Source organism: Pagrus major, chromosome 5 (genome assembly GCF_040436345.1).
Source record: "Pagrus major chromosome 5, Pma_NU_1.0".
NCBI lineage: Eukaryota > Metazoa > Chordata > Actinopteri > Spariformes > Sparidae > Pagrus > Pagrus major.
Window position 1 is genome coordinate 42,095,540 of NC_133219.1, and position 17,299 is coordinate 42,112,838.

The 17,299-nt window shown below is 46.0% G+C and overlaps 2 protein-coding genes across 3 annotated transcripts in view; both read left to right on the forward strand.

The window, feature by feature from the left end:
* myo1eb (myosin IEb) overlaps positions 1 to 9,311 on the forward strand; it is a 21,633-nt gene extending 12,322 nt beyond the window's left edge. Inside the window, exons 14-27 of the mRNA XM_073466791.1 lie at positions 2,991 to 3,158; positions 4,125 to 4,210; positions 4,304 to 4,385; positions 4,832 to 5,037; positions 5,116 to 5,260; positions 5,694 to 5,808; positions 5,894 to 6,063; positions 6,207 to 6,352; positions 6,547 to 6,693; positions 6,857 to 7,014; positions 7,646 to 7,720; positions 7,802 to 7,988; positions 8,199 to 8,374; positions 8,533 to 9,311. Coding sequence (XP_073322892.1) covers positions 2,991 to 3,158; positions 4,125 to 4,210; positions 4,304 to 4,385; positions 4,832 to 5,037; positions 5,116 to 5,260; positions 5,694 to 5,808; positions 5,894 to 6,063; positions 6,207 to 6,352; positions 6,547 to 6,693; positions 6,857 to 7,014; positions 7,646 to 7,720; positions 7,802 to 7,988; positions 8,199 to 8,374; positions 8,533 to 8,609 — 1,938 coding nt within the window. The 3' untranslated portion in view covers positions 8,610 to 9,311. The remainder of the gene's footprint in view (positions 1 to 2,990; positions 3,159 to 4,124; positions 4,211 to 4,303; positions 4,386 to 4,831; positions 5,038 to 5,115; positions 5,261 to 5,693; positions 5,809 to 5,893; positions 6,064 to 6,206; positions 6,353 to 6,546; positions 6,694 to 6,856; positions 7,015 to 7,645; positions 7,721 to 7,801; positions 7,989 to 8,198; positions 8,375 to 8,532) is intronic.
* Positions 9,312 to 10,412: 1,101 nt separating this feature from the next.
* On the forward strand, positions 10,413 to 17,217 carry prune (prune exopolyphosphatase). 2 transcript variants are annotated; one of them, XM_073466817.1, is made up of 9 exons: positions 10,413 to 10,663; positions 11,856 to 11,963; positions 12,035 to 12,237; positions 12,403 to 12,587; positions 13,161 to 13,319; positions 13,440 to 13,531; positions 15,457 to 15,615; positions 15,740 to 15,830; positions 16,155 to 17,217. In XM_073466817.1, the coding sequence occupies exons 1-9, from the start codon at positions 10,625 to 10,627 to the stop codon at positions 16,400 to 16,402; spliced, it is 1,284 nt and encodes a 427-aa protein (XP_073322918.1). In that variant the 5' UTR covers positions 10,413 to 10,624; the 3' UTR covers positions 16,403 to 17,217. The 2 variants fall into 2 exon arrangements, with proteins under 2 accessions (XP_073322918.1, XP_073322919.1); XM_073466818.1 differs by lacking the exon at positions 11,856 to 11,963 and having other exon boundaries at positions 10,414 to 10,663; positions 12,003 to 12,237.
* The last annotated feature ends 82 nt before the right edge of the window (positions 17,218 to 17,299 follow it).

Sequence of the window (17,299 nt, forward strand, 5' to 3'; positions counted from 1 at the left end):
GTCACCGGTATAGATCCTGAGTGAAGGGGAGGATAACGACGGGAGCATTTGAATCTCTTTTTTCTTTTTTTATCGGACTCTTAAGTCTTTATGGAAATAACAAGACAGCTAGAGGAAGCATGTTTTTGGTTGAGTGTTTTCTTTTCTTTCTTTGAGACTGAATATTCGCTATCTTTTTTTCTTTATGCCGTTTAGCGGAGCGACTGATGATGGACATGTGTTTGAGTATCGTTACTCTGCTCCTGTCTGTAGGATCAGACCATCGTTATGTTGGGTTTTCATATGGTTGGGTTTTCGGGGAATGCTGTCAAGTTCCAGATGACAGCAGGGGAGGGATCTACTCATCCATCACTGGAAATCAGTTTAATGTCACAGAGCTATCAGGCCTTTTATTGTCCTCCCTTCAAACATTTCACATGCCTTTTAACTGTTTGTGTTTAGACGACACTCAGCGCGGTACTCACTGTATCTCTGATGTTAAATGATGGATGGTGACTCAAGTATAAAGATAACTACTTGGAATGTGAGAGGCTTAGGGAAACTGTCTAAATTAAAGCAGGTTATGACGAGGCTTAAACATCTTAAATCAACAGTTATATTTTTAAAAGAATCTCATTTAATGTCCAGTGACTTGTTAAAAGTAAAGAGGCGTTGGCCAGGCCAAGTTTACTCTGCTTCGTTCTCTACATAATGCAAGGGGAGTTATTACATTAATTCACAAGTCTCTCCCTTTTCAGGTTATAAAAACACTTCCAGACATCTGATTGTGCAAGGTTCACTCTTTAATGAAAATATTACAATGGTGAATTTATATGGACCCAACGTTCTCATCTCATCTCATTTTCTTAACCGCTTTATCCGTCAGGGTCGCGGGGATGTTACCGCTTTATCCCCCCCTTTCAGGGGGTTGCGGGGGTTACTGGAGCCAATCCCAGTTTTCATATGGGCGGAGGCCAGGGTATATCCCTGGATGAGTCGCCAGCTCATCACAGGGCCCTTTTCTGACGGCAGAGGCCGCCACACAAGGTGCTAACTGCGAGTCAGGAGCAATTTCACCACGACATCAGCGAAGTCGATCCTCTCTCTGCGGCCGACAAACTGTCTAATCTCTGGGTGGTTGTCCGTCCCAATGTAGTCACTCTCCCGCTTTGGTTTCGGTGTTCACTTTAGGCAATGGATCAAACTCTTATACTCAGGACCATGCGCAGAAATTATGACCAATAACTCTATCTCCAAACCATTCAATCTTCATCGTGGGACCCGACAGGGTTGTCCCTTGTCCCCCCTGCTTTTTATTTTAGTGCTAGAACCCTTCGCCATCTCCATTAGAAATCACCCTATTATTAAAGGAATTCAGATGGCAGATGTAGAGCATCGCATAGCCTTGTTCGCAGATGATACATTACTTTTCCTGACAAACTTGGCACAGTCTTTTTCAGACCTTACCGAGGTGATCAATAGATTTGGGAAGTTCTCTGGGTACAGAGTTAACAAAACTAAGTCCTCTGTCCTCTTCCTCAATGAGCGGGAAAGACTCCATCCTATGGTCCGGCATCCATTTATGAATGCGCCTCAAGGATTCAGATATCTTGGTATCTTTATTACTCCCAATCTAAACTCATTAATCTCTGCCAATTACGATCCAATTATTTCAAAAGCCAAGGAATCTCTAAACAGATGGATCTCACTCCCCTTGTTTGTGATTGGACGTATAAGTGCTTTCAAGATGAATGTCCTTCTCAAATTTCTTTATCTCTTCCAATCAATCCCACTCCCGCCTCCTCCTTCTTTCTTCCAAGATATGAAAAAAACTCTTACAAAGTTCATTTGGAAAAATAAGCTTTATTCACTCTAAGTTAAATCACTCATGTAACTGTCCCCCTTTAACAGTATTAGAACGGTTTACATCCCAGCGTCAGCAAAGTAAAGGCCAGATCTCTACACTTCAAATATATTCTCAACTCATTGTAAAGAGTCATCTGACTCAAAGAGGAGGTGATGGAGTGAGGACTTACAGGAATGTGTCCTGGACAGTGAGTGGAGCCAAATATGCTCAAAGGCCCAGAGCCTCTCCATTAACTCTAGATTTAAATTAATACAATATAATTGGATAATGAGGACCTACATTACCCCAGTAAAGCTGAATAAATTTATTCCAGACACGTGTGAAATGTCAAACTCATAAAGGCACCCTCTTCCATTGCATCTGGGAATGTGAGAAGATGCAAAAATTTTGGAAGGAAGTAATACATATAATTTCCCAAATAATTTCCAAACCCATTCCTATCTCCCCTAAATTCTGTATTTTAGGCCTCTATCCTGAAAATCTCTCCTTAAAATTGCATGAAATTAAATTGATTAATCTCTGCCTTGTCCATTCAAAACATCTCATTGCCTTGTATTGGAAAAATATATCATGTCCCCCTATTAATCATTGGCTGAAGGAATTATCATCATGTCTGGCTTTAGAGAAGCTGACTTACAGTATTAAACATAGACTTTGTGAATTCTATAAAATCTGGGGCCTTTTCTTACATTTTCTTGAAAGCGTGGATCTGCAGTGTGCCCTTGACCCTTGAATCTTATTGCTCTACGCCGACTATGTAATCGTCTGTGCTGTTGCTCTGATGTCTGTGCATCTGTTTTTGTTTTGTTTTGTTTTTTTGTTTGTTGTTGTTTTGTTTTATTGGCGTTGCACTGTGTGTTTGATTTTATGGCTCTATGTATCTTTATTTTTTCTTATTTTCCATTTGCTTATTTAGGTTTCCTGTTCTTTTTTTTGTGGACCTACATGGATGAGATCCTTGGTGGGGGGGTGTTTGAAGTTCGTGTTGTATGTTTATGTACACTCTGTATAACTTAATCAAAATGTCAATAAACATATGTTTAAAAAAAAAAAAAAATAGATCAAAAACAGCAACAACAACAAAACAAACAGAATTACCGCTGTGTGTCTGTAAACATCCTCTCTGTCTGTGGTCCTTTCCCAGAATCCTCCGGGGCTCATGAGCATCCTGGACGACGTGTGTGCGACGATGCACGCTAAAGGTGAAGGAGCCGATCAGACGCTGCTGCAGAAACTTCAGGGACAGATCGGATCACACGAACACTTCAGCAGCTGGAACAAAGGATTTATCATCCACCACTACGCTGGGAAGGTACACCTGTTCACACCTGTTCACACCTGTACCCACCTGTTCACACCTGTTCACACCTGTACCCACCTGTTCACACCTGTACACACCTGTACACACCTGTACACACCTGTTCACACCTGTTCACACCTGTCTGTACCCACCTGTTCACACCTGTACCCACCTGTTCACACCTGTACACACCTGTACCCACCTGTTCACACCTGTACACACCTGTTCACACCTGTACACACCTGTACCCACCTGTTCACACCTGTACCCACCTGTTCACACCTGTTCACACCTGTACACACCTGTTCACACCTGTACACACCTGTACACACCTGTTCACACCTGTACACACCTGTTCACACCTGTTCACACCTGTCTGTACCCACCTGTTCACACCTGTACCCACCTGTTCACACCTGTACACACCTGTACACACCTGTTCACACCTGTTCACACCTGTCTGTACCCACCTGTTCACACCTGTTCACACCTGTACCCACCTGTTCACACCTGTACACACCTGTTCACACCTGTTCACACCTGTCTGTACCCACCTGTTCACACCTGTACCCACCTGTTCACACCTGTTCACACCTGTACACACCTGTTCACACCTGTTCACACCTGTCTGTACCCACCTGTTCACACCTGTACCCACCTGTTCACACCTGTTCACACCCGTTCACACCTGTACACACCTGTTCACACCTGTCTGTACCCACCTGTTCACACCTGTTCACACCTGTACCCACCTGTTCACACCTGTACACACCTGTTCACACCTGTACACACCTGTTCACACCTGTACACACCTGTTCACACCTGTCTGTACCCACCTGTACACACCTGTTCACACCTGTACCCACCTGTTCACACCTGTACACACCTGTTCACACCTGTTCACACCTGTAACCACCTGTACAACTTTATACACCTGACGACCTGTTCACCTGTCTGTCTGTCTGTCTGTGTGTCCAGGTGTCGTATGATGTCAGCGGGTTCTGTGAGAGGAACAGGGACGTGTTGTTTAATGACATCATCGAGCTGATGCAGAGCAGCGAGTTGTAAGAACTGTGTGTGTGTGTGTGTGTGTGTGTGTGTGTGTGTGTTTGTGATGACTTCACAGTGACCTTTGTTTGTGGTGTGTTTGTGGTCAGTCCGTTCATCAGAGCACTTTTCCCTGAGAACCTTGAGGCTGAGAAGAGAGGGCGTCCGAGCACTGCCAGCAGCAAGATCAAGGTGAGAGAGACAGGTGGAGACTGACCACATCATCTTTCCTCTAGCTCCACCTTCAGGACAAACTCTTCACTAAACTATCTGGTAGCAAGACAGCTAGCCGGGTGAGCTATTTTTGCTGGCTAATGCTAGCAATGTTTCTAGCTAGATAGCATGTTAGCAGTTAGCTTACTAAACAGTCAACAAACAGCCTCACAGCTACGTCACCAAACACCAGCACCACCTGTTTCATGATCAATGACACGACATTCATAACCTGAGACCAGTTGAAACAGATCTGATCTCTGACTGTGTTTTGGTATAAACAGACTTTATTTCAGCCTTGACGAATAAAATAATTGTAATGATTTACAGCAAGACCCTGCAGGTTCTCAGCCCAAACACAGTGGTCTGCTTTAACAGGTAACACCAGGTAACACCAGGTAACACCGCTCCCTCCCTCCCTTCAGAAACAAGCTAACAGCCTAGTCCAGACTCTGATGAAGTGCACCCCTCACTACATCCGCTGCATCAAACCCAACGAGACCAAACGGCCCCGGGACTGGGAGGACAACCGGGTCAGACACCAGGTGGAGTACCTGGGCCTGCGAGAGAACATCAGAGTCCGCCGGGCTGGATACGCCTTTAGACGGGTCTTCAACAAGTTCCTGCAGAGGTCAGGGGTCAAACACAGTAACGTGATGTGATCTGTGTTGCTGCTTCATACGTGCTGACAGAGACTTGTTTCCTGCAGGTACGCCATCCTGACGAAAGAAACCTGGCCTCGATGGAGGGGCGAGGAGCGCCAAGGAGTCCTGCACCTCCTCAACTCCGTCCACATGGACCAGGACCAGTTCCAGCTTGGCAAGACCAAAATCTTCATCAAAGCTCCAGAGTCGGTACGAGACACTCGCACACAGGAAGGACCGGTCAGGAAGTGGTTTATCTGTAAACTTTCAAATTAAAATTCCCTGTTGACAGTAACTCTTCAGGAATACTGAGGTACCTCAGGAGAACCTCTGGATCATGTAACATGACTGCAGGGTTCTGTTCTAGTCCTCAGGTAGAAATGTTTCAGGCTTTTTCTCTCAGTTTTGGTGGAATGAATCTAAACAGAACCCACAACTGGTTCAACAACTGTGATTTCATTGATGTCATTTTAGACGACAACTACTGAACTGATCCAAAATCTAAAACAGAATTTATTCAAATTTCTGAATTCATCCCACCAGTTCTGTTTCTGACACGCTGGCATTCTGGGTATTGTAGTTCCCAGAAGACCTCAGGGTCTGTCTGCATCATGTCTTTATGTCTGTTTTTTCCTCTCTGCAGCTCTTCCTGTTGGAGGAGATGAGGGAGAGGAAGTATAACGGTTACGCTCGGGTCATCCAGAAGGCATGGCGTAAACACATCGCTGTCCGCAAGTACGTCAAGATGAGGGAGGAAGGTAAGATCATCAATAAGTGGGTTAATGAAGCACCACTTTCAGCTCGTGTTTGTGTCTTCTCTGCTAAGTGATTTTCTGTTTGCAGCCTCTGACGTCTTGCTGAACAAGAAGGAACGCCGCAGAAACAGCATCAACAGGAACTTTGTGGGCGACTACATTGGGACGGACAACCACCCAGAGATTAGACAGTTTGTTGGCCGCAGAGAGAGGATCGACTTCGCTGATGTCGTGGTGAAATTTGACCGAAGATTCAGGGTAAAAACTAAAACGATCACACAGCAAATGAGATTAATGCTTTGTCCCATTTAGAGCAGCACACTGAGGGGAGGGTTCAAGAGAAAGACTGATGACTTCTTGATGTGTCACTTCCTGTCTGAATTGTTTCTGTTGTTCCATAGACTGTGAAGCGTGACCTCATCCTGACCTCCAAGTTCTTATACCTGATTGGTCGCGAGAAGGTGAAGCAGGGTCCTGATAAAGGCCAGATCCAGGAGGTTCTCAAGAGGAAGATTGAGCTCAACAAGATCCAGTCCGTTTCCCTGAGGTACATCAAACACAAGAGCCGAGCTTGAAGCCTGACGAGATGGATTCATGACATGAATCCAGCTGCATGGCGAGAATAAAGACAAGATCCAGAGCAACAACTGAAACTAGAATTAGATTTAGAATCAGCGCCAGGACCAGAACTAGAGTCTCTGTCTGTCTGACTTCCTGTCTCCCTGTCTGTCTCTCTGTCAGCACTCTGCAGGATGATATCTTCATCATTCACGAGGAAGAGTATGACAGTGTCCTTCAGAGCATCTTTAAAACTGAGTTCCTCAGTCTGCTGGTCAAACGTTATCAGGAGAAAACTCAGAAGAAGCTGCCGCTCAAATTCAACAACCTGTCAGTAATCGGACTATTTTGCTTTACTAAAATATAAATCATACATCCACGTCATTGTTTCCACTGATGTTTCTAAATTAATTTAACTGTTGACAAAGTCAGTTTAAGTTCTCCAGATATTCTTGCAGCATTTACATCAGCGGTGTCTGTCTCTGTCCTCCAGTCTGGAGTTTAAGGTGAAGAAGGGCGGCTGGGGTCCGTTCAGCTCCTCAGGGTCTAGACAGATCCAATTCCAAGGGGGTCAGGGAGACGAGGCCATCCTGAAGCCCAGCGGGAAGGTCCTGCAGGTCTTAATCGGACCGGGTCTACCCAAGAACTCCAGTAAGTTCTGAATGGACACAACACAAATGAACTCCCCCTCGCTTACTGGGAACTCCCTCTCACTTCCTATGAACTCCCCCTCACTTCCTGGGAACTCCCCCTCACTTCCTGGGAACTCCCCTTTGCTTCCTATGAACTCCCCCTTGCTTCCTATGAACTCCCCCTCGCTTCCTTTGAACTCCCCCTCGCTTCCTATGAACTCCCCCTTGCTTCCTGTGAACTCCCCCTCGCTTCCTATGAACTCCTCCTCGCTTCCTATGAACTCCCCCTCGCTTCCTATGAACTCCCCCTCGCTTCCTGGGAACTCCCCCTCGCTTCCTGTGAACTCCCCCTCGCTTCCTGGGAACTCCCCCTCGCTTCATGGGAACTCCCCCTCGCTTCATGGGAACTCCCCCTCGCTTCCTGTGAACTCCCCCTCGCTTCCTATGAACTCCCCCTCGCTTCCTGGGAACTCCCCCTCGCTTCCTATGAACTCCCCCTCGCTTCCTGGGAACTCCCCCTCGCTTCCTGTGAACTCCCCCTCACTTCCTGGGAACTCCCCCTCGCTTCATGGGAACTCCCCCTCGCTTCCTGTGAACTCCCCCTCACTTCCTGTGAACTCCCCCTCACTTCCTGTGTGTTTGATCTGTAGGGCCGACGAGGAGGGACAACCGCAAGAGTCGTTACATGGGCAGCCAGGCTCCGCCCACCAGCCAGTATAATTCAGGTACCAGAAACAAAACAACCTCCTGGTGTGACAGCGTGAACGTCAGAGACTGTTGGTTTATCATCTTTCTTTTATCTCCAGCTCCTCGCTCCAGAGGGGGCGGAGCTCCCAGAGGAGGCCCCTCCTCCAGAAGCTCCCTGCTGAGGCAGCAGTCCAGCATGGAGCAGCCCAGTCTGCCCCGCCTTCAGAGCCAGCAGCGCCATGACAACCGGGCCCATGAGCACTACGACATGGGCTTCATGGACGTCCCGGAGCAGGGCGCCGCAGGGTGAGACTGCCAACAACCCAGTATATAGAACCAGTTTAACCAGTAACGGCAATAGTATGACCAGCAGGCGATTAGACAGGGGATGCCATCTACTTTAAAGCTGTCATCCATCTCCGGGCTCACAGCTGTCTGGGTCTGGTTCTGGTCCTGGTTCTCTAGATTGTTATGTGGTTCACTAAAGGGTTCTGTAATCCCGTGTGTTGCCTGCAGGCTGCAGCGGCGGCGGTCAAAGGAGGTGAAGCCGGTTCCTGGAGCGGGTCGACCAAAACCAGCTCCCAGACCAAAGCCCCGGTCTCCACAGTGCAGAGCGCTGTACGCCTACGACGCCCAGGACACGGATGAGCTCAGCTTCAACGCTGATGATGTCATCGAGATACTCACTGAAGGTACTGCTAGTACTAGTACGACTACTACTGTTAATACTACTGTTAATACTCCTGCTGAATGGATACTACAATAAATTGACTGAACAGATAATTTACTGACTCAAAAACATACCCGACCAAACGGACCAATCACAGCTCTTGTTGTGTGTCTGTTTCAGATCCGTCTGGTTGGTGGTTCGGTCGGCTGCGGGGCAGAGAGGGGATGTTCCCCGGAAACTACGTTGAGAAGATCTAGACCTGTTGACCGCGGGGTCAGAGGTCATCGACCTGCTGCTGCAGCTGGGGTCAGAGGTCACGGAGCTTACAACACATCGGCTGACAGGAAACAGGAAGCTGATTTACACCATAAACGCCACATGTTTAAGTCAGAGTGATGACAGAGGTCAAAGGTCAGGGCGAGGAGCTCCGACCTGCTGACGTCCCCCTAACGCTGTTTACAGTCAGGTCAATGTCCCCGTGTGACTCCACTCGTCTCTGATAGCTTTAAAGCAGCAGCTCAGTTTGACATCAGTGTTACCATGGTAACGTTGTGCCAGCACCCCCTACAGGTGACGCCGCAGTATGACAGCCCTGACAGAACAAACATGACTGTTCTCTTCATCACTGGAACTTTAAAATATAAAATAAATCTTTTTATCTTCTCAACATGTAAAATGTGACTGAACGTCACTGCGGTTTTAACTCTCTGATTGAAAGAATAAAAATGAAATAGAAACATTAAATTAACTTTCTATGTGATTAAACAGTTAAAACAGTGAAATAATTTTCTGTATAATTACAAACACAGCTCGGATCAGAGGGTGTGTTTAATGTCTGTTTGTGTTTTATAGTCGTCTGTATGAATGAACATGATGTTTTTTAGCTCAGATCGTCCAGCTGGACCGACAATAAACTGACATTCAGTCTCAGAACACGTCTGAGCGACACAAACAAGTGAGTTTCATCAGCCTCAAATTATTGACGATGAAACGAGATCAATACGCCATTTTTCTAACAGAAATGACAAAACAAGACGTTTGAGGATTTTTCATTATTTCAGGACATTTAATGAACCAAACAATTAATTAACTGAAAATATAATCAGCAGATTGATTGATATTGAAAATAATCATTACTTGGTGGCCCAGTGTCGGATGCAGTGCTGCAAATAGTATCAGTAAAAGTAACTGATCCATATATTTACATGTATGTATATTCTGTATACTGTGAGTCGACTGATTATCACAATCACTGTTTTTATCTGATAAATTAATTTAACATTTTTTATGTGATACTTTGGCTCTAATGCAGAATGTAATCTGTAATTACATAATATGTAAATATATGGATCAGTAACTAAAGTAATCAAATAAATGCAGAGGAGTAAAAAGTACAATATTTGCCTCCAAAATGTAGAGAGGAAGTATAAAGAAACAGAAAATTGAAATACTCAAGTATAGTACAAGTACCTCAAAACTGTACTGACATACAGAACCTGAGTAAATGTACTTAGTTACATAACATCCCCGTGAACCTGCAATGAGCCGTTTTATGAATGAAAGAAACGAACTGAATGTACTCTGAAGCTGGAGGTAACGCACAGATGAAAGGTACGTGGGCAACTACATTACCCAGAGTTCCATTCCCCCCAGAGGGTCGTGCTGCCTTCACATGCTGTGGCATTTTTAATGCAGCATGCGGTCCAATGAACAGTTGCAGCCTGTAACCTACATGTTGACGTGGAAGTCGGCAGACTGGTCAATAATGCGTTCAGTACTCTAACTAACCCTAACCCACTTTTTGTAACGATATCACATAATCATACAAAATATTACCCTAATATCAGCCTTTCTCTTACCTGTGTGTTGTTTAATATTTAGGGAATACGTTTATTTCTGTCGTTTCAATCTCTGTGGATCAGATTGAAGTCACGAGCAGTGACAGTGCTTATTTACGAGCTTTTTCACGCACCGTGAAGGCGTCCTGACCTTTCACCCAGCACATTACCGACACAGTCATGCGGCTGTTCACGGTGTGTGTGTGTGTGTGAGTGTGAGTGTGTGAGTGTGTGAGTGTGTGTGTGTGAGTGTGAGTGTGTGAGTGTGTGAGTGTGTGTGTGTGTGTGTGTGTGACTGACTGACTGACTGACAGCCCGCTGCTCGGTGAACCGCACGGTTACCGGAGCCGTTAACGGGTCAGAGGAGCGGTTAGCGGGTTAGCTAGCGGTCAGAGCGGAGGAGTTAGCGGCTAACGGCTAACAGCTAACGAACGATGGAGGAGTTTCTGTCGAGCTGCCGCCGAGCCGTGCAGGTAACACGCACACACACACACACACACACACACACACACACACACACACACACACACACACACACAGCTGGATGTGTGTGTTGGTTCCAGACGTTAGCTTGTTAGCTTGTTAGCTCAGACAGAGCAGTGATTTCAGTTATTAATAGAAGATGGACGATGTGAAGTTCAACTGTATGACTTCCGGTCAGTCACACCTTTCGAAGTAAACTTCCGGTCAACAAAAGTAACATTATTGTCACTTCTATTTTAATACTGCTGAATATTTTCTACACTTCAGTTCTAAATATGATCAATATGTTCAAATTTCTGTTTCTACAGAGGGAGTTGTTACAAATAATAGTTTTATATTATATTACAGTATATTATAGAACATATTCTTATTCTACATGCTCTTATTATCTATTCTGTATTTGATACTTTTGTTATGATTTCTAAATACTTACTGACATTTCTACTGTAACATGACATATTTTCCTCCTCAGGGATCAAAAAAATATTTCTGATTCTGATGAAATATTTTTTATGATTGAAATAAACATAAAATGGAAAAACATTAGAATAAAACCATTTCACTGAACTTACATGTATAAAATATGTTTATTAATATTTCTGATTTTTGGGCGAATCAGAAAGTTCATATAACATCAGTTTCAGACAAAACACAGAATAATTTTCAGCAGTCAGAGTTCAGATTGTATTTTAATATAAATAATATAATATGATGAAGTGTCATGCAGAGTGACGCACAGTGAACCTGTGTATTCAGGATGAGACGGGAGAAACGAGTTTCTGAGGCTTTAAACTAAACTTATTATTGGTGTCATCGCTCTGACTTCAGTGTTTTATGTCTTTAGTTCTGTGATGAAGGTTTTTGGACGGTGAACAGTTTAATTTGGATCAGAGTGAAACGGATTGTAGATTTGGTGAGTTGTGATGTTTGATTGTTACGGAACAAACTGAAGAACTGGAGGTTCAGGTGACGTGTTGGTCGTCTGGAGCTTCTCAGGAAAATGTTTCATATTGAACAGAATAATTGTGACTTTTGTTTAAACGTATTTTTTAAAGTGAACTCAAATATTTGATTGTCTTCAGTCTAAAATGTCTTTGCTTCTTTTAACTCAGATGACGATGTCTTTGGTGTCAGTTTATTATTTATTAATCAGCTCAGTGTCAATGGTCACCTGTCCTCCAGGTGAACTCAGGTGAGGCCGGTTCAGGGTTCCACGTTGTTCTGGGGAATGAAGCCTGCGACGTGGACTCGATGGTCTGTGCTCTGACCTACGCCTACTTTCTGTCCAAGGTGAGACTCTGACCTGTCAGTGCTGGTGTTTGTCCACAGAGCTGGTGTCTGATTGGCTGTCTCTCTGTCAGACTGTACAGAGTGAGATGCTCGCCGTCCCTCTGCTCAACATCCGTCAGTCAGACCTGGTGCTGCGCTCAGATAACGTCTTCCTGCTGCGACAGATCGGTTTGTCTCCAGACCTGCTGCTGTTCAGAGACCAGCTTGACCTGCGAGCGCTGCAGCGGGCCGGACGCCTGCGGCTGACGCTTGTTGACCACAACGTCCTGCCCAGGTAGGAACAAACACCCGACAGGTGTTTGGGTCAACCCTAACCCAGGTGGCCACATTGTCCTAAACACCTGCCAGACAACACGGCCATGATCCAGGTAGCCACAGAAGCACCTGTCTCATCAGATTAGCTGTCACACCTGTGTTATCACCTGTACCTGTCCTGCAGTTCAGACCGTAACCTGGAGGGGGCGGTGGTGGAGGTGATTGACCATCACCTGCTGGAGAGAGCATCCTCCCCTTCATGTCCTGTTACCGTGGAGACGGTGGGATCCTGTGCTACCTTGGTAACAGAACGCATCATCCAGAAAGCCCCAGAAATCCTGGATCAGCAGGTCGCCCAGCTACTCTATGGTAAACACCTGAACACACCTGAAGTCATCTGAAGTCACCTGAACACACCTGAACACACCTGAAGTCACCTGAACACACCTGAACACACCTGAAGTCACCTGAACACACCTGAACACACCTGAAGTCATCTGAAGTCACCTGAACACACCTGAACACACCTGAACACACCTGAACACGTCCTCACAGACCGTTTATTAGCTTCTTGTTACTAACTTTTGTTTTATCATCTGTTTCTTCTGTTTATACTTACTGTGTGTGTACTGTGTGTACTGTGTGTGTAATGTGTGTGTAATGTGTGTGTAATGTGTGTAATGTGTGTACTGTGTGTAATGTGTGTGTAATGTGTGTGTAATGTGTGTAATGTGTGTACTGTGTGTAATGTGTGTGTAATGTGTGTACTGTGTGTAATGTGTGTACCGTGTGTGTACTGTGTGTAATGTGTGTACTGTGTGTAATGTGTGTGTAATGTGTGTGTAATGTGTGTACTGTGTGTAATGTGTGTAATGTGTGTGTAATGTGTGTACTGTGTGTACTGTGTGTGTACTGTGTGTGTAATGTGTGTACCTTGTGTAGCGGCTGTGGTGCTGGACTGTGTCAACATGGCGCCCTCTGCAGGTAAAGTGACCCCTAAAGACGCTGAGTTTGTGACGGTGTTGGAGAGTCGTTTCCCCGCTCTGCCACCGAGAGGCGCTCTGTTCCAGAACCTGAACCACGCCAAGTTTGACGTCTCAGGTAAGTCACACAGAACTACTGCAGTACTACTGCAGTACTACTGCAGCGTATGGACCAGAGTCTCTGTCACAACGTGTCATTTCAGCTTCATGCAGGATTCTGAACATTTTGTGTCTTCAGGTCTGAACACTGAACAGATGTTGTTGAAGGACATGAAGTCCGTCTCAGGACGTCTCATCATCGCCGTGTCCGTCCTCTACATCCAGCTGCAGGTCAGTACTGCACAGAGTACTGCACAGTACTGCACAGTACTACACAGAGTACTGCACAGTACTACACACAGTACTACACAGAGTACTGCACAGTACTACACACAGTACTACACACAGTACTACACACAGTACTACACACAGTACTACACAGAGTACTGCACAGTACTACACACAGTACTACACACAGTACTACACACAGTACTACACAGAGTACTGCACAGTACTACACACAGTACAACACACAGTACTACACACAGTACTGCACAGAGTACTGCACAGTACTACACAGTACTACACAGAGTACTGCACAGTACTACACAGTACTACACAGAGTACTGCACAGTACTACACAGAGTACTACACACAGTACTACACACAGTACTACACAGAGTACTGCACAGTACTACACACAGTACTACACAGTACTACACACAGTACTACAGAGTATTACACAGTACTACACACAGTACTACACAGTACTACACACAGTACTACACAGTACTACACAGTACTACACAGAGTACTGCACAGTACTACACAGTACTACACACAGTACTGCACAGTACTACACAGTACTACACAGAGTACTGCACAGTACTACACAGTACTACACACAGTACTACACAGAGTAATGCACAGTACTACACACAGTACTACACAGTACTACACACAGTACTACACAGTACTACACACAGTACTACACAGAGTAATGCACAGTACTACACAGAGTACTACACAGAGTACTACACAGAGTACTACAGAGTATTACACAGTACTACACACAGTATTACACAGAGTACTACACACAGTACTACACAGTACTACACACAGTACTACACAGTACTACACACAGTACTACACAGAGTATTACACAGTACTACACACAGTATTACACAGAGTACTACACACAGTACTACAGTGACAGTAAAGTTACCTGCTCTGAGCTGTTGGAGGTTCTTGACCAATCAGCTGCAGTGGCATCAGTCTGACAGCAGGTGGAGCCAGAGAGCTCAGAACTCTGACTGACAGGCACAACTGTACTAACTGTCTGTGTGTGTGTGTGTGTGTGTGTGTGTGTGTGTGTGTGTCTGTGTCTGTGTGTGTCTATGTGTGTGTCTGTGTGTGTGTGTGTGTGTGTGTGTGTGTGTGTGTCTGTGTCTGTGTGTGTGTGTGTCTGTGTCTGTGTGTGTCTATGTGTGTGTCTGTGTGTGTGTGTGTGTGTGTCTGTGTCTATGTGTGTGTGTGTGTCTGTGTCTGTGTCTATGTGTGTGTGTGTGTCTGTGTGTGTGTGTCTGTGTGTGTCTGTGTCTGTGTCTCTGTGTGTGTGTCTGTGTGTGTGTGTGTGTGTGTGTGTGTGTGTCTGTGTGTGTCTGTGTCTGTGTGTGTCTATGTGTGTGTCTGTGTGTGTGTGTGTGTGTGTGTCTGTGTCTATGTGTGTGTCTGTGTGTGTGTGTGTGTGTGTGTCTGTGTCTGTGTGTGTCTATGTGTGTGTCTGTGTGTGTGTGTGTGTGTGTCTGTGTCTATGTGTGTGTGTGTGTCTGTGTCTGTGTCTATGTGTGTGTGTGTGTCTGTGTGTGTGTGTCTGTGTGTGTCTGTGTCTGTGTCTCTGTGTGTGTGTCTGTGTGTGTCTGTGTGTGTGTGTCTGTGTCTATGTGTGTGTCTGTGTCTATGTGTGTGTCTGTGTCTGTGTGTGTCTGTGTCTGTGTGTGTCTATGTGTGTGTCTGTGTGTGTGTGTGTGTGTGTGTCTGTGTGTGTGTCTGTGTCTGTGTCTCTGTGTGTGTCTGTGTCTGTGTGTGTCTGTGTCTGTGTGTGTCTGTGTCTGTGTGTGTCTATGTGTGTGTCTGTGTCTGTGTGTGTCTATGTGTGTGTCTGTGTCTGTGTGTGTCTGTGTCTGTGTCTCTGTGTGTGTGTCTGTGTGTGATAGGACTTCCTGCAGAGGGCGGAGTTGGAGGCGGAGCTCTCAGCCTTCAGTCTGAAGTTTGGATTCGACCTGCTGCTGCTGATGACCATCTCCTTCACTGAGAGCAAAGAGCCAATCAGAGAGCTCGCTGTGTTCAGCCACAGCACCACCTGCAGGGAGGAGGTACACACTGCAGATACACACAAACCAAGTACTGCGAGTACTCTGTGTAGTACTGATACTTCATGATCAGGTTCTCAGTCACAGTTTTAGTTGCCATAAAAACTCAGGTGTCCTCCCTCCTCAGGTGAGCCTCTACCTGGAACAGGCATGTAACCCCGCCCTCAACCTCTGTCCAATCAGCAGCCCCCATCCTCACATCAGTGCCTATCAGCAAGGTAAGCTCCGCCTGCTCTGAAGCTCACCAGGTGAGACTTACCTGTGTGATGACATCAGAGGAAACGTCAGGTAAACATCAGGGTCATTGAACACATCACAGATCATGATGACATCCTGATGTCCCGACAGGAGGACGAGAAGAGTTTAACAAAGTCTGTGACGTCAGCATTGTTGACCAATAGGAGCACAGAGAGATTGTTTACAGATAAAAACATAAAAAACAGAGACAGACAAACAAACAAACAAACAACCAGGATGTGCAGCAGCGGCAGAGTTAGAATAAAGAGTCGTCAGCTGACACGTTTCACCTTCGTCTCTTTCAGGAAACTCTTTGGCGTCTCGTAAGAAGCTCCTCCCCATCATTAAGGACTGCCTGAAGGAGCGTGATGCAGACGGTTGCGTGGGAGACGGTCGCCTTGGAGACGTGGAGGAGGAGGAGGAGTCTCAGGTCCCTCCGACCCCGATGAACAGTCTGGTGGACGGCTGTCCTCTGGACGACGGCCTGCCGCACATCAGCGCTCAGGACCTGGAGGACAAGTTCAACAAGATGGCCGACAGAGGAGGAGACTGACCTCTGACCTCTGAGCTGTCAGTCATCAGGACGTCCCTCCCTCCGTCTGTCAGACACGTGAGGATGAGGACGATGAAGGTACCACAGACAGAGAGGACTGTTTCCAAACAGCTGCAGCCCAGCCCGCCAAAATAAAATACTGTTTCCGCTCTGACACACCACAACCTGTGATGTCACCACTGACTGCTGTGATGTCACCAGACTGCTGTGATGTCACCACAGACTGCTGTGATGTCACCAGACTGCTGTGATGTCACCAGACTACTGTGATGTCACCACAGACTGCTGTGATGTCACCACAGACTGCTGTGATGTCACCACAGACTGCTGTGATGTCACCAGACTACTGTGACATCACCACAGACTGCTGTGATGTCACCAGACTGCTGTGTCACCAGACTGCTGTGATGTCACCACAGACTGCTGTGATGTCACCAGACTGCTGTGATGTCACCTCAGACTGCTGTGATGTCACCTCAGACTGCTGTGATGTCACCTCAGACTGCTGTGATGTCACCACAGACTGCTGTGATGTCACCTCAGACTGCTGTGATGTCACCACAGACTGCTGTGATGTCACCAGACTGCTGTGATGTCACCTCAGACTGCTGTGATGTCACCAGACTGCTGTGATGTCACCTCAGACTGCTGTGATGTCACCAGACTGCTGTGATGTCACCACAGACTGCTGTGATGTCACCAGAGTGCTGTGATGTCACCTCAGACTGCTGTGATGTCACCAGACTGCTGTGATGTCACCACAGTGAGACAATCAAAACTGTGTTCAGTGTTTAAATAAAGCTGATTGGATGTCAGATCGGTTTGTTCGTGTCTTCACAGATTAATAATTGATTTAAATGTTGTTTTTAAAGATGTGATGAGTTTATCAGTGATGTC

Excerpts from the sequence above, each read along its gene's own strand:
- prune (XM_073466817.1), top strand. The coding sequence starts at position 10,625 with ATGGAGGAGTTTCTGTCGAGCTGCCGCCGAGCCGTGCAG. Across the intron at positions 10,664-11,855 it reads GCTGCCGCCGAGCCGTGCAG|GTGAACTCAGGTGAGGCCGG; the intron begins GTAACACGCACA and ends CCTGTCCTCCAG. Across the intron at positions 12,238-12,402 it reads GACCACAACGTCCTGCCCAG|TTCAGACCGTAACCTGGAGG; the intron begins GTAGGAACAAAC and ends CCTGTCCTGCAG.